The following is a 13,336-nucleotide window of genomic DNA, read 5'->3' as shown; positions in this document are numbered from 1 at the left end:
AAAGGCATTGCCCCAGCAAAGAATTGCATCATTCCTACTGCAAATTTCTGTCATCGTGCTGTTGTGCAGGTTTCATTATCCGCGATTAACCCTAGGCACAAAGACATCTTTGAACTCTAGAGGTAACTCAACAAGGTCTTGCTTCGTCTTTGCAATCAGGTCAATTCTAATATTCACCAAGCTCACAATTTCTAATGATTCCTTGTGAGGTAGGATCTGTCTGTTCTCTTGTTCTACCATCCTCAACAAGTACGGAGATAAGCTATGATCTATGTCATTTTCAAAGTCATGAGATCCTTCTAAACACATGTCTCGCTCAAAAGGAGAATCTGAGTCTGTAGCAGCGTCACTCATGCAATTGATATCTAGGGACCCATAATAAGTACCAAAGAATATACAAAAGAATGTATGAATTCATGAATAATTATTTGTACCATATGATTTTGAATGAATGAATAATAATTTGGAAGAAAAATCAAAAGAATGAAAGAATCTGGAATTGTTTGAAAAGAATGAAAATTTTGGCTCAGTAATAATTGCAAAGATATATTTTATTAAAATAACAACGTTCAGACATGAGCCTATTTCACAAAAGAATTTCTATCATTTCTAGGCTAAAAATAACAAAAATGTTCTGAACATTACTCTAGATAAGCTCTAAAAACTACAGGGATTTCTTCTGCAATCTAATTTCTTAGAACACTCCAGATTTATAAGGGCAAATATTTAACAATGTCCATTTGCAATTGTGTCTTCATATATAGCATCGATGTGAAAACTTCCCAGCACTTTCTCATACATTGCGTTCACCCCATTATTAATCATGATTGGGTAGCGAATTTTCAGCATTAGATGAGTCGCCAAACTTGACAACACCCATGTTGATGAGCTTTTCAACCAGTTTCTTAAAGGCAATGCAGTTCTCTATAGAATGCCCCGTATTTCTCGCATGATATTCGCATTGTGCATCCGCATCGTGCTATTTGGGGTATGGAGGCTGTGGAGGTTTTGAGTAGAAAGGGGAAACAATGCACGTATCGAATAACCTTTGATACAGCTCCTTATACGACATCGGGATTGGCATGAACTGGAGGTTCTCAGTGCCTTGTTTCACACCAAGTTCTTGTCTAGATAAACCTTGCTGACTAGTAATCACCTTTCTTGGCTGTGTAATCGATTTTTTGTAAGTGTTCACATTGCTCACCTTGTTTTCCTTCTTCTTTAAATCTGACCTTCTATTATTCTCCCCAGCATCAATCTTTTCACTTCTCACGGCACTTTCAATCATTTCACCGCTCATGACTATGTCTGAAAAACTCTTCGAAGCACTTCCCAACATGTGAGTGATGAACGGGGCCTTCAATGTATTGATAAAGAGCGTTGTCATCTCTTTCTCCAAGAGAGGTGGCTGAACCTGGACTGCAACCTCCCTCCACCTCTGTGCATACTGCCTAAAACTTTTGCTTGGCTTCTTTTCCATGTTTTGCAAAGTGATTCTATCAGAAACCATATCCGTCACATGACTGTATTGCCTCGTGAAAGCTTGTGCTAGGTCCCTCCATGAACCAATCTTGGTACGGCTCAATTGATTGTACCATTTAGACGCTGCCCCTACCAAACTGTCTTGGAAGCAATGTATTAGCAGCTGATCATTGTTAACGTAGCTAGTCATCCTTCTACAGGACATGGTTATATGGGCATCGGGGCTACTAGTTCCATTGTATTTTTCAAATTCAGGCATTTTGAATTTGGGAAGAAGTACTAAGTCTAGTACTAAGCTTAGATCTTTAGCATCGATTCCATGATAACTATCAGCACTTTCCAAGGCTTTGAATTTTTCCTCCAACCATTTACACCTATCTTCCCACTATTTTGGCAATTCTTCATTTGCTTTGTCCTTTTCAGCTATTTCATCGAAGTTAGGGGTAGTGAGATTAACAGGGTTATTGCCAAGGTTAGAGCCTAGTCCATTTTGGAAGTTCATTGGGGCACCGACCTGAAACTGCTGAGGCATGATCGTGACTGAGGATTTGCGCGGGTACACCTCTGTCTGAACTTGCACATGAGGAGGTGTAAAGCCTGGAGGATATAGAGGTCCTTCTTCATCATCATCATTAACCATAGGACTTCTCCCCTTATTTACTCTATTAGTCAGTAATTGCGTCAGCTTAGTCATCATCTCATTTTGAGATTCTAGCACTTTTTGTGTCATGTCTTGCTGAATCTTTTCCATTTACTCCTTCATTTGCCTCTGTAGTTGATCTTGCATCTCTTTTTGCATTTGCTCCAGTTTCTCTAATCTTTGATCCATTTCTTTAGTTTTACGACGAGTGCCGTAAAGGTGTTTGGTTGGTTGGTTTTCTAGATTAGCTGAAACAAATTTACTCGATTAAACTCTTTCAATGGATCTTAATGCATGTAATGCAGATGCAAAAAATTAATACCTAGAGAGACATTGATTTTGATTCAATTACATTTAGGAAACCTTTCTAGAAAGCAAATTCCTTTACATAAAGTCGATGCATGTACGGCTTCGCCCTTATATTCCAAGAGACAACATCGATCTTTTTCTTCATCCACATACTTGAGATTATCTCGCCAATTTCCAATAGATGCCACTGCTAGCTCCTTTTCTTGATATTGATCACTATCCTTCATTTGCCAATCTTCATAAGGCTCATCAGTTTCTTTAAGGGAGTTGAAACATCCGAGGCTCTTGGACAATCGTCTTGAATCTTCAGGCCACGAAGCAAGGTCACGAACTCTTCCATCGCCTTTCTTGTGTTTCTCAGAATATATTCAGGAAGCCGTGTTGTTTTCTGCTTTATCAAGAAATACGTATTCCATGACAAGCTTTCTAATTTAGCAATCGGATTTGAATCAATATCTCTTTCCTAAGATGCAAATGCAATGCAATCATAATCAAAACAAAACAAGATAGGTTAGTACAAAACAGAAGCAAACAAGGAAAACAAAAGTACCTAGTCGGGTAACCACTAGGGATTTGGAGTGGCTCTACCTAGGTTAAGTTCCTAAGTCCACTATATGAGGTTTGGTTCTAAAGTCAAGGTACCCGAACCAGTAGATTCCTCGATCCTCACCCATTATAGGCTCATACAGACCGAGTTCGGTTCAGGGGAATACATTTCCCTATGGCTGCACGGAGATGAAAATCTCACGAAGACATATGTACGGATGTATTCCAAAAGTGATCCACTATCCTGCACGGAGGTGAAAACCTCACGAAGGAGTAGCTTCTCACTCCCACTTAAAAGGGTAAGACTAAAATAGCCTTCATGCAATATGATGCCAAAATATAGAGTTCAATCCATAGTAATCAATCACAAGCAAATGCAAAGAGAAGATCGTAATTTTTCAAATCAAATTCTTAATTTTCGACAATAAGGCAAAAAAATAATAAATTTTACGGTCTGACTCTCTAAAGCGTCCCCAGTGGAGTCGCCAAGCTGTCAAAACCATTTTTATATTTTGAAAAACGGGGATTGACTTTTAAAATGAAAACGGGAGTCATCACCGATCTTTTATTAAGGTGTGATCGGCTCACCTTGAAAATGATTTTGAGGTCCACGAATTTTGAGAAAACAGGTTCGGGAGTCGGTTACGCACGAGGAAGGGTTAGCACCCTCGTGACACCCAAAATTGGTACCGAATTGATTGTTTAATGTCTTAATGTCGAAATTTGAAAATATTTTAAAGTACGATCCTTTAAAAATAAAATTCGAATAAAATGAATTGGGTGATAAGACTTACTTATTTCAAAGAGATAAACTGCCACACTCAGTAAGTTAGAGCGCGATAGTTCAATCTTCGAAATTAGTTTTGTCCTCTTTTTAAGAAAATCATGTGTTTTAAGAAGGATATTTGATTATTCAAGTCAATTGAGAAACCTGAACCCAGTAAGTTAGGGTTCAATTTCTCGAAATTCTTAACCATCAAATGTTGCATTTATTTTGAAATTGAGATACCAAAATGTTGTATCCAATAAGTTAGGATCCAACATTTTGAAATCTTGAAAGCTTTATTTTTGAAAATTGTATGGTTTTAGCAAAATAAGTACTTGGCCATCTAAATTCATCGAAAAGAATTGAAACCCAGTAAGTTAGGGCACAATCCAATCGAGAACGATAAACACCGAGCTTTTCTTTTGAAAATTATGAAATAGAATGATCGTAATGCTTTAAAATACAATTTTTACAAATGAAACATGATTGAAATATCAATACATAATGTGAAAGATACAATTCGTAATCGAAATACATATTGAGCAATAATAAACAAGGGATAAATTCAAACAAAAATAGCTACAACAATTTTTATCATATTATGCAAATATCAATCCTAATTGTCAAGTATCAAATGAATTAAGTACGATAACATTTATTAATAACGGCATTTTTAAATTGTAATATTCACATATGAACTCAAAACGGACTTGAAATAAAAGAACAACAACATTTAAAAATAGTATTAAAATATAGACATTTAGCATATAGATATACAAAAATGAAACTTAAGGTATAACCTAAACAAAACATTAGAATGTGTACAGATCATATCCAATTCTTGTAAAATATATATTAATAAATAATGAATCAAATAATAACATATCAAGTTTGAAGATAAAAATATAATAGATGTTTAAAAATGTATGATAAATTTAAAATATGTCAATAATAATTTAAAATAATAGTCTATTACATTTTAAAATTATATTAATAATAAGTTTAAAGGTAATGTTAAACTAAATATGAAAATATGTTATAAATAAATATATTGGGATAAGTACTAAATTCGATTTAAAATTATACTAAAAAACCAAATTAAAGTTAAGACATAATTTAAAATAAAAGGAGAAATAAGAATAATAATAGGATTAAAAATGATATTGAAATTCAAAAATAAAAATAGAAATAAAACACTACAAATAGAAATAAAAGGAAAAGTAAAGATAAACTAAACTGGTAATCGACTTAAAAAATGAGGGACTAAAGTTGCAATTAAGCGTAAAGTCTGAACATTCAAAACCACTCAGGGAAAACGACGCCGCTTAGGATTGGATCCAAATGAAAATAGAATCAAATGTACGATGCAAATTAAAAACAATTAAAGAAATTAAAACGCAGTTTCAATAAACACACAAAGGCCTATTTAGCAAATAGACCAATTAGCTCGGTATGCGCGGATCCTATCCCGGATTGGGTCATCGCCTGGATCTGGTCACCGAACGACGCCGTTTTGAATCTATTATGTTAGCATCAAATGGCGACGTTTTAGTCCCGTGTTTAAAACCTAAATAAACCTAAAAATCTAACACCCCTACTTAAAAAAAAACTAAACCTAAACTAAAACCTTGCGCCGTTCGACGCCTCTGCTTCTTAAACCCCGATCCCCTCTCAACTCCGATGAAGACGGAGAGAACGAGGATACGGTCGCCAGGTTCGTCCCTCTCCCTCCTCTTTTCTTGATTATATATATATGCTCATATATATATTTAATGGTAAACAAAAAGGAAAAAAGGCAATCGGAAACAGAATGGGAAAGAGGAAAATAACCTTTTGTATTGATTTTCCTTTTTTGATACAGTATGCCTTGTGGTTTTTAAATTCAGTGTGCCTAGCCTATTTACAGATTCTTAAATCGGCCTTTATAGCCGAAAAATGAAAAGAAAATAAAAGGAAAAAATAAAAGGAAATCTCTCTTTCTTAATTTTTTTGTCTCTTTTGCTGTTACTCTGTGTTGCGTTTGCTTGTTTGTGTGTGGTGCAGGTACGGTCGTACGGGGTAGTGGACGTGGACGCTCACGTGGATTTTGTGCGGAGGCACTACACGTGCGCGGGCGCAACACACGTGAGGAGTAGGCCCAGCTCTGTTGCGGCGGTTGGGGCTATTTTAGAAACTGCTAGGGTTTCTACTTATGTTCTAGGCTTCAATGTAATTGGGTCGGGGTTTAATGGGAAATTCGGGTTAGGTTTAGTTAGTATTTCGGGCTAGGGTACTTTATTTCTAATTGGGTTTCAGGCAAATTTTGGGCTATTGTAATTGGGCTTAGTGTTTGTATTTTGGACTTTTAATTTGTTTTTATATTAGTTTATTTTTGGTTTGCGGGCCCGGGCAAATATTGGGCCTTACAATTATTATGTAAAAAGAAGATGGTTGTAAAAAAAAAAAACCCCGCCATAAATATCTTCAGAATTTATTTATTTTTTAGAAAAAAGGAAGTATTTTTAAAGTTTAAGGGTATAAAAAGTAATTAAAACTTTTTTAAGAAAAGTAATTAAGCTTTTAAGCTGTCAAAATGGATCAAAAAGGCCATTTGACAATTAACTTTAATCGTTGACCGTTAAAATTAATAGCCCCCAATTTCTTTTTCTTTTTCTTTTATTCAGTTAAAGCTATGATGTGTCACAAGATGGCATGGCATGTGGCAAAAAATGATAAAAAATAAATAAACAAAATAAAAATTATTAAAATTTAATAGCTATAAAATCAAGATACAATAATTTTTATAATTTTTTAAAAAATTTATATTTCTTTACATTTTTATAATTTTCTTACGACTTTATAAAAATGTATGATTTTTCTATATTTCTATATATTTGATAAATTTTTAATTATTTTTATAAAATTTTACAATTTTTTACAATTTATTTTTCTAATTTTTAATAACTTTTAAATAATTTTATTAAAATTTAATAATTTTTATATCTTTAATTGATTTTTATTTTTTTATCATTCTTTGTCACATATCACGCTATGGTTGTGACACATGGTGGCTTTAACTGAAAAAAACACTAGGGGCAGTTAACTTTAACGGTTAAAGGACCTTTTTGATGGATTTTGACAATTCAAGTACCTAATTGAGTAAAAAAAAAGTAGAAGCTTAATTACTTTTTTTTTTAATTTGAGGGCTTTTTACACCCTTAAACATATTTTTAATTAGAAATATTGTATGACATCAAATTCAACCATAAAATTTATATTGATAATAAGAATGTTTTATTGAATTTAATGTGACAAATAACACATAAACTTAATTAAAAAAATTAGTTAAGAGTACCACTTTTCATATGTAGCTTCGTTTTAGATAACTATATTTTTTGTTTTTTGAATGACACATTGCTTTTATTTCCTACAAAAATTGGATGTACATACATTTAGTAGATTTTAAAATTTACTTCCTTTTTTCTAAGCCCGCAGGATGCATATCCATCAACTTCTACACCTACAAGGTAGAGTCTTGTGGGAATGTTACTTTTCACTACCCTTTTTAGAGTGAAGGGCCAAGATGATCCCAAACAGTGGTTTAAAGTAATTTGCGACAAAACCCCCAATGGAAAAAAAGGGCCTTTCCTAAACATAAGTAGCACCAATCTAAAAATACTAGGCTTTGATTTTTGGTACGGTACTGCCACAATCAACCATCCAATAACTTACTTTAACTGTCGCAAAAACCATCATAATGGGACGAGTCTCAACCTAACAGGCACCCGCTTTTACTACTCAGATTACTACAACAAATTTTGGTCTTCAGGTTGCGGTAATTTGGTTACCATTTTCAACAAAACATATAATCTTATAGACGGATGTTTGCAACCAAGTTGTAGGATTAATAACGAGACTTCCTCTACTGATGGTTGTCTTGTTAATATTCCTCAGGGTCTCAGTTCATTCTACGTAAACATGAGTAGTAGTGATTATAGGAGAAAAAGATCATGTGGGTTTGCTTCCATGATTTCTGATGACTATGATCTGAGGTTTGATATAAGTAATAGGGCGTATATCCCAACACAACTGCAATGGGGCACACCAATATTTGGAGAGTGCCATTTGAATGATAGCTCGGACACTTATTGTACATCCGATGGTACATATTGTTGGTCAAGGTTGAGCCCTAAACATCTATGTGTATGCTACAACAATGATTTCGGTTATTCGAGTTCATGCCAAGGTACGAATTAACGTTTTTTTAGGGAACTTTTTTTTCTTATATCTATATTATCTTTGCTTATAGGTATATTTCAATCGAAAAATTATTAAAATATTTTTTATATAAATTAAGTTATATTATTTTAAGGGTATTCTATTTTTATATACTTTTATATAAAATTCATAATAAATCTAACATGGTGACATTTGAATCTTTCACACAATAAATTTTAAAATTTAATTTTATCATTACGATTCTTATATAAGCTTTAATTCAATATGTTTATTACATAAAATGTTTTCCGCTCACATCATGGGTGTGCCTTAAAATAGTATTATTCTTTAAAAGGTTAATTGAGTTGGCGTCACCCATCAATTGAGTTTCAACTCGATTGAGAAATTATGAAAATCTATTACTTTTATACAAGAACAAATAACAAATATTATTATGAGAGTATTTTTGTTATTTTATAATTTATGTAAAATCTAGAAAAATGAGTGTAATGAAATTTGAACAAAGGCACCATGATAGCTAATATCTTAATTTTACCATTTCAATCAAACTCCTATTTTTTATATCATTTTTTTAATAAATAAATTGTTACATAATTTTTTTAAACAACTTCAGTTTTACACTCTTCCATATCTCTTTATACGATAAATATTTTAACAATTCAACAGTTGAATTTATAGATATAATTGTACTTGTCATGCAAGTAAATTTTCGAACCCATCCAATATCTCTATCATATTGATCTACAATACTCAATATATTAATAGACTGAATATTTTTTACATAAAACAAAAGGTTGGAAATTTTTAATTTACATAAAATTTGACATGCACGATCTATATGAATAAAATATTAAATTCAATGGATGAATTATTAAAATATTAACCATCAATATATATATATATTAAAAAATTATCCATCCCTCTTAAACAAAACTACTATACTTATTTGTTTTATGTTTTTGATAATTGTATTTAACTTTCTCATTTAATCACATTTGAACTCGTTTTAACTGTTACAATAATTAAGAGTAATGCTAATTCAACTAAGTCTCAATCAACTAAATAATGATTCTGCGTACATATTGCTAGAATACTCCTAAGCATAATTTGAACGAATAAAAAGGAAAATGAAATTAGATATCAAAATAACTTCTATTTTGGCTTGCATTATTCAATTAATATCTATTGAATTATATGAATGAATATACTTGAGAGTCCCACTAAAACTTAATCAAATTAATCCCTCTATTATTAAAAAAAATTAAATAAGGCTAAGTTGGAATATACTTAACATTTCCTATTTAAAATTCAGTTACTCTTTAATAGAGTTAATTATTTTTAAAGTTTTTATGGTTTGTAAATGAAATATGTTGTTTGAAATTGAACAGAAATTGAAAAAAATAATTTTTAAGATATTTTTTATGTAGTAAATGTGAACAATGTTATAATTTAAACTTTTTTTTCTTTTTAATAGTATAGAGACTAAATTGATCTATTTAATAATATAGGAACTAATTTGATCAAATCCGTATAATAGAAGGATCTTTCAAATACTTTAACCGAATTATATGATTATAATCTTTTTTTATTCAATTCATAAATGACAGATGAGAAATGTGAGAATTATAAGTATTGCCACATGCTTTGTTTGAATACCCCTAGTAACTATTGCTCCTCAAAGTCTTTCCCTCCTTGTTATGAATTCAATAGTACGGAATTTCGTTGCGAGCGCACAATACAGACTCAAAATAAGCATAGCTTGACAAGCATTATTGTAGGTACGTATTTGTTTTTAAAGTGGAATCATTATGGTTATTGAATTATGTTAGTTTAAGCAATAATATATTTACTTTTGAATGTGTGATGCAGTAATAGTTATTTATCATTAAATTTGTAAAAGTTCAATATCAAAAAAATGGATGGTGCAATAAGGTTCACTCATTGTTCATTGGGCTATCAAATATGAATAAAACTTTATCGAAACATTTTCATGGTTTTTTAACATGTACTTTATTTTTCAAATTTACCTTTTAACTATGTTTCTTATATCTACATAGGTTGCAGTACTGGTATTGGGACACTATTTCTACTACTCGCAACATTGAGTACATACAAAGTCCTCAAAAGAAAACAAAAAATCATGCTGAAGCAGAAATACTTCAAAAGGAATGGAGGTTTGTTACTGCAACAACATTTGTCTAGCAATGAAGGTAATGTTGAAAAAATTAAGTTGTTTACTTCAAAAGAGATGGAAAAGGCGACCAATCATTATAATGAGAATCGAATCCTTGGTCAAGGAGGTCAAGGGACTGTTTATAAAGGAATGCTAATAGATGGAAGCATTGTGGCTATTAAGAAATCCAAAATGGTGGAAGGAAAGAAATTTGATGAAAAGAAGGTTGAACAGTTCATTAACGAGGTGATAATTTTATCTCAAATTAATCACAGGAATGTGGTTAAGCTTTTAGGGTGTTGTTTAGAAGCTGAAGTTCCTCTATTGGTGTATGAGTTCATCCCAAATGGTACATTATACGATCTCATTCATAACCAAAATGAAAAATTACCATTGACATGGGAAATGCGTTTACGAATTGCGATTGAAATTGCCAATGCCTTGTTCTATTTGCATTCGGCTGCTTCTGCTCCTATTTATCATCGAGACATCAAATCTAGTAACATACTTTTGGATGGTAAATATAAGCCAAAAGTATCAAATTTTGGAACTTCAAGATCAGTTGCACCTGAACAAACACATCTAACCACTCGGGTGCAAGGAACTTTTGGATACATGGATCCCGAATATTTTCGATCAAGTCAATTTACAGAGAAGAGTGATGTTTATAGCTTTGGAGTTGTTCTTATTGAGCTTTTAACAGGACAAAAACCCATCTCCGCAGAACAATCAGAGCCAGTGAGAAGCTTGGTATCTTATTTTTTGGATTCAATGCAAGAGAATTCCTTATTTAACATTCTCGATACAATGGTAGTAAAGGATGGTCCAGAACAGGAGATTATAGTAGTGGCTCTGCTAGCAAAAAGATGCTTGAATCTTAGTGGAAAGAAAAGACCCACCATGAAACAAGTAGCAATGGAGCTGGAGTTGATTAAAGCTTCAGGCGGGAATGTTATTGAAGACCATGGTGATGAAGAATCTGAAATAGATGACATAATCCATTCATGGGAGACCAATCCTAGTTGTTCATTGTCTAGGACAGTTACAACCAACAGTGTAACTTTTCCATTAAACTCATCTTTCTAGTTTCCAACACTCCTGAAACAATTTATCTTGATAGATAGCCTTTAGCTTCTCTATTTGTCACATTGGTGGAGTCTTGTGGTTGCCCAAGAATTCATACTTGTTTCACTCAATGTTATTTGACCTCTTGAAGGTATTTATTATACAAGTTCTGGACATGTTTTTTTTTTTTCTTTTTGCTAAGTCGATGAATTCATTAATAAAAAAGGCCCCCAAACAGGGATACCATAAATCAAAAGAAAGGTAACCCTAATTATCCACTTCTCGTTTTGCTCTTCTTCATCCTTCTTTTGTTGAACTTCTTCAGATATCTGAAGATACCCTTATCGCCATTTTTCTCCGATGCCATTACTACTCTATCAACAACTCTCGAACCTTCAATTTCAACTCCTGTCGGAACCCCTCTGATTGATTATGTTCCTTTTCAGATTTTCCCTACAAATAAACAAACTATTTGAAACATACAAAAACACAAATCCAATCAAGGCTGCATATTGACAGATAATTGAGCATCCATTACTTCCAGCATATATATATATAGAATTGTGTAACATTAACAAAAAAAAATTTGAGAAATATATATATTTATAATAAGTTAATATATTTTAATTATATCCAATAATTTAAATAAAAAAATTTATTTTATGTTAATTATTGCAATTAAAAATAAATTCTTTAAAAAATTAATAAAATCGGATCAGTGATCAAACCAACTAAACTGTCGATTTTGAGTCTGTTCGATTTAAATCAAGTAAATTATTAAAAAATATAAAAAATATTAATAATTATAAAATACAATTCAATCGGTTCAACTGTTTTTAGCTCAGTTTGTAGATCACCTATTTTTATTTTTCTTGATCGGTATCTCAATCGATTACTAGTCCAATCGGATAGTTGCATTATAATTTTTTTACTATTGATTTTATAAAATATTTTTTGAACCATTAAACATTATATATTTTTACTTTTAATGAATTATAAACATGGACATATAAACACTTCAAGAAATCAATAAATAAATGATAAATTTACTATCGATTTTAAAAAATAATTTATGCTATGGAAAGGACTACCTGAAAGCCCAAGACCACTCTTCCTAATAGGCCGAATGAGGGAATAGGATCAAATTCAATTGTAAAGTGAATGACAATTTACAACAAATATAATTACATATTCAACTTACAACAAAAACCTTAAAGACAAGCCCTAAAGTAGATAGACTCTTGAAACTAGAGTTCGTGGTGGAGTCGCTAAGTTGCCATAACATGTTAAGGATGAACCTAACAAGCTAGACACAAAAAATTAAAAAGTGAAGTTATCATTAACTAATTTGAGCTTGGTCGGTTACTCACCTATCACCCAAAGTTTTAAGGCTAATCCTAAAACAAATCAAAGGGAAAATCTTCGAACTAAGGCATGATCTTATAATCAAATATGGGTTTTAAAATACAATTATGTGTAGAAAAGGTTAAAGCATCCTTACAATACCTATTCAAATACAAGGCTTAATGTTTAAGGTTTTAAAATTCTAGTCTTGACTCCGAATAAACTTAATAAAAAGGAAAGAAGATGTCTAAATATATAATACTAAATGAAATTTGAAATTCTAAAATTATTATCTAAATTTCAAGGTTAAATAAAAAAAACTGTAAAATTCTAAAAATAAGCGGAATTGAACTTAAAATTCTAGGATTTTAAAATCTAACATTAAGAACTTAAAAATTCTAAAATTTCGAAAAATGAAATTTGAAAACCTATAAATTGAAAGACCTTTGAATCCAAATTTTAGACTAAAATCAAATTAAATCTATTAAAAACCAAAAATCTAAAATGTAGGGGATAATTTTTATAAATATGCTGAAAAAAGCAACTAAGAAAGCGTGCCTTTTTTTTAATTTATTGATCTGCGTTGTTTTTAGAGAGAGAAAAAACGTACCCTGTAGGATGAATTTTTTTTCAACAGTAACTATTCCAATTGTAACTTTTTCAACGACTAAAAAGAGTCCAACAACCACAATTTTTCCTTTATAAACCCCCTCCAAACCTCATTCTTTTCAACTCAATACTCAATCCTCAATCCTAAATTCTCAATCCTCAATTTTCATTTCTCATTTCTCAA

The 13,336-nt window shown here is 31.6% G+C and overlaps 1 protein-coding gene across 1 annotated transcript; it reads left to right on the top strand.

The window, feature by feature from the left end:
* Positions 1-7,700: 7,700 nt before the first annotated feature.
* On the top strand, positions 7,701-11,629 carry LOC107892409 (wall-associated receptor kinase-like 22). Its single transcript, XM_041100149.1, has 3 exons — positions 7,701-7,884; positions 10,019-11,190; positions 11,525-11,629. Exons 1-3 carry the CDS (start codon positions 7,701-7,703, stop codon positions 11,627-11,629), a joined length of 1,461 nt encoding a protein of 486 aa, XP_040956083.1.
* Positions 11,630-13,336: the final 1,707 nt, after the last annotated feature.

The sequence above is a fragment of the Gossypium hirsutum genome, chromosome D09 (assembly GCF_007990345.1).
Source record: "Gossypium hirsutum isolate 1008001.06 chromosome D09, Gossypium_hirsutum_v2.1, whole genome shotgun sequence".
NCBI classification, from domain to species: Eukaryota; Viridiplantae; Streptophyta; class Magnoliopsida; order Malvales; family Malvaceae; genus Gossypium; species Gossypium hirsutum.
Note: the sequence above shows the minus strand (reverse complement) of the source record. Positions and strands in the feature narration are given on the sequence as shown.

What these genes read in the sequence shown, in the direction of transcription:
- LOC107892409 (XM_041100149.1), top strand. Translation starts at nt 7,701, where the DNA reads ATGAGTAGTAGTGATTATAGGAGAAAAAGATCATGTGGGTTTGCTTCC. An exon ending in CACTTATTGTACATCCGATG is followed by an intron (nt 7,885 to 10,018) that starts GTACATATTGTT and finishes ATATCTACATAG; the next exon opens with GTTGCAGTACTGGTATTGGG. An exon ending in GGACAGTTACAACCAACAGT is followed by an intron (nt 11,191 to 11,524) that starts GTAACTTTTCCA and finishes GAACTTCTTCAG; the next exon opens with ATATCTGAAGATACCCTTAT.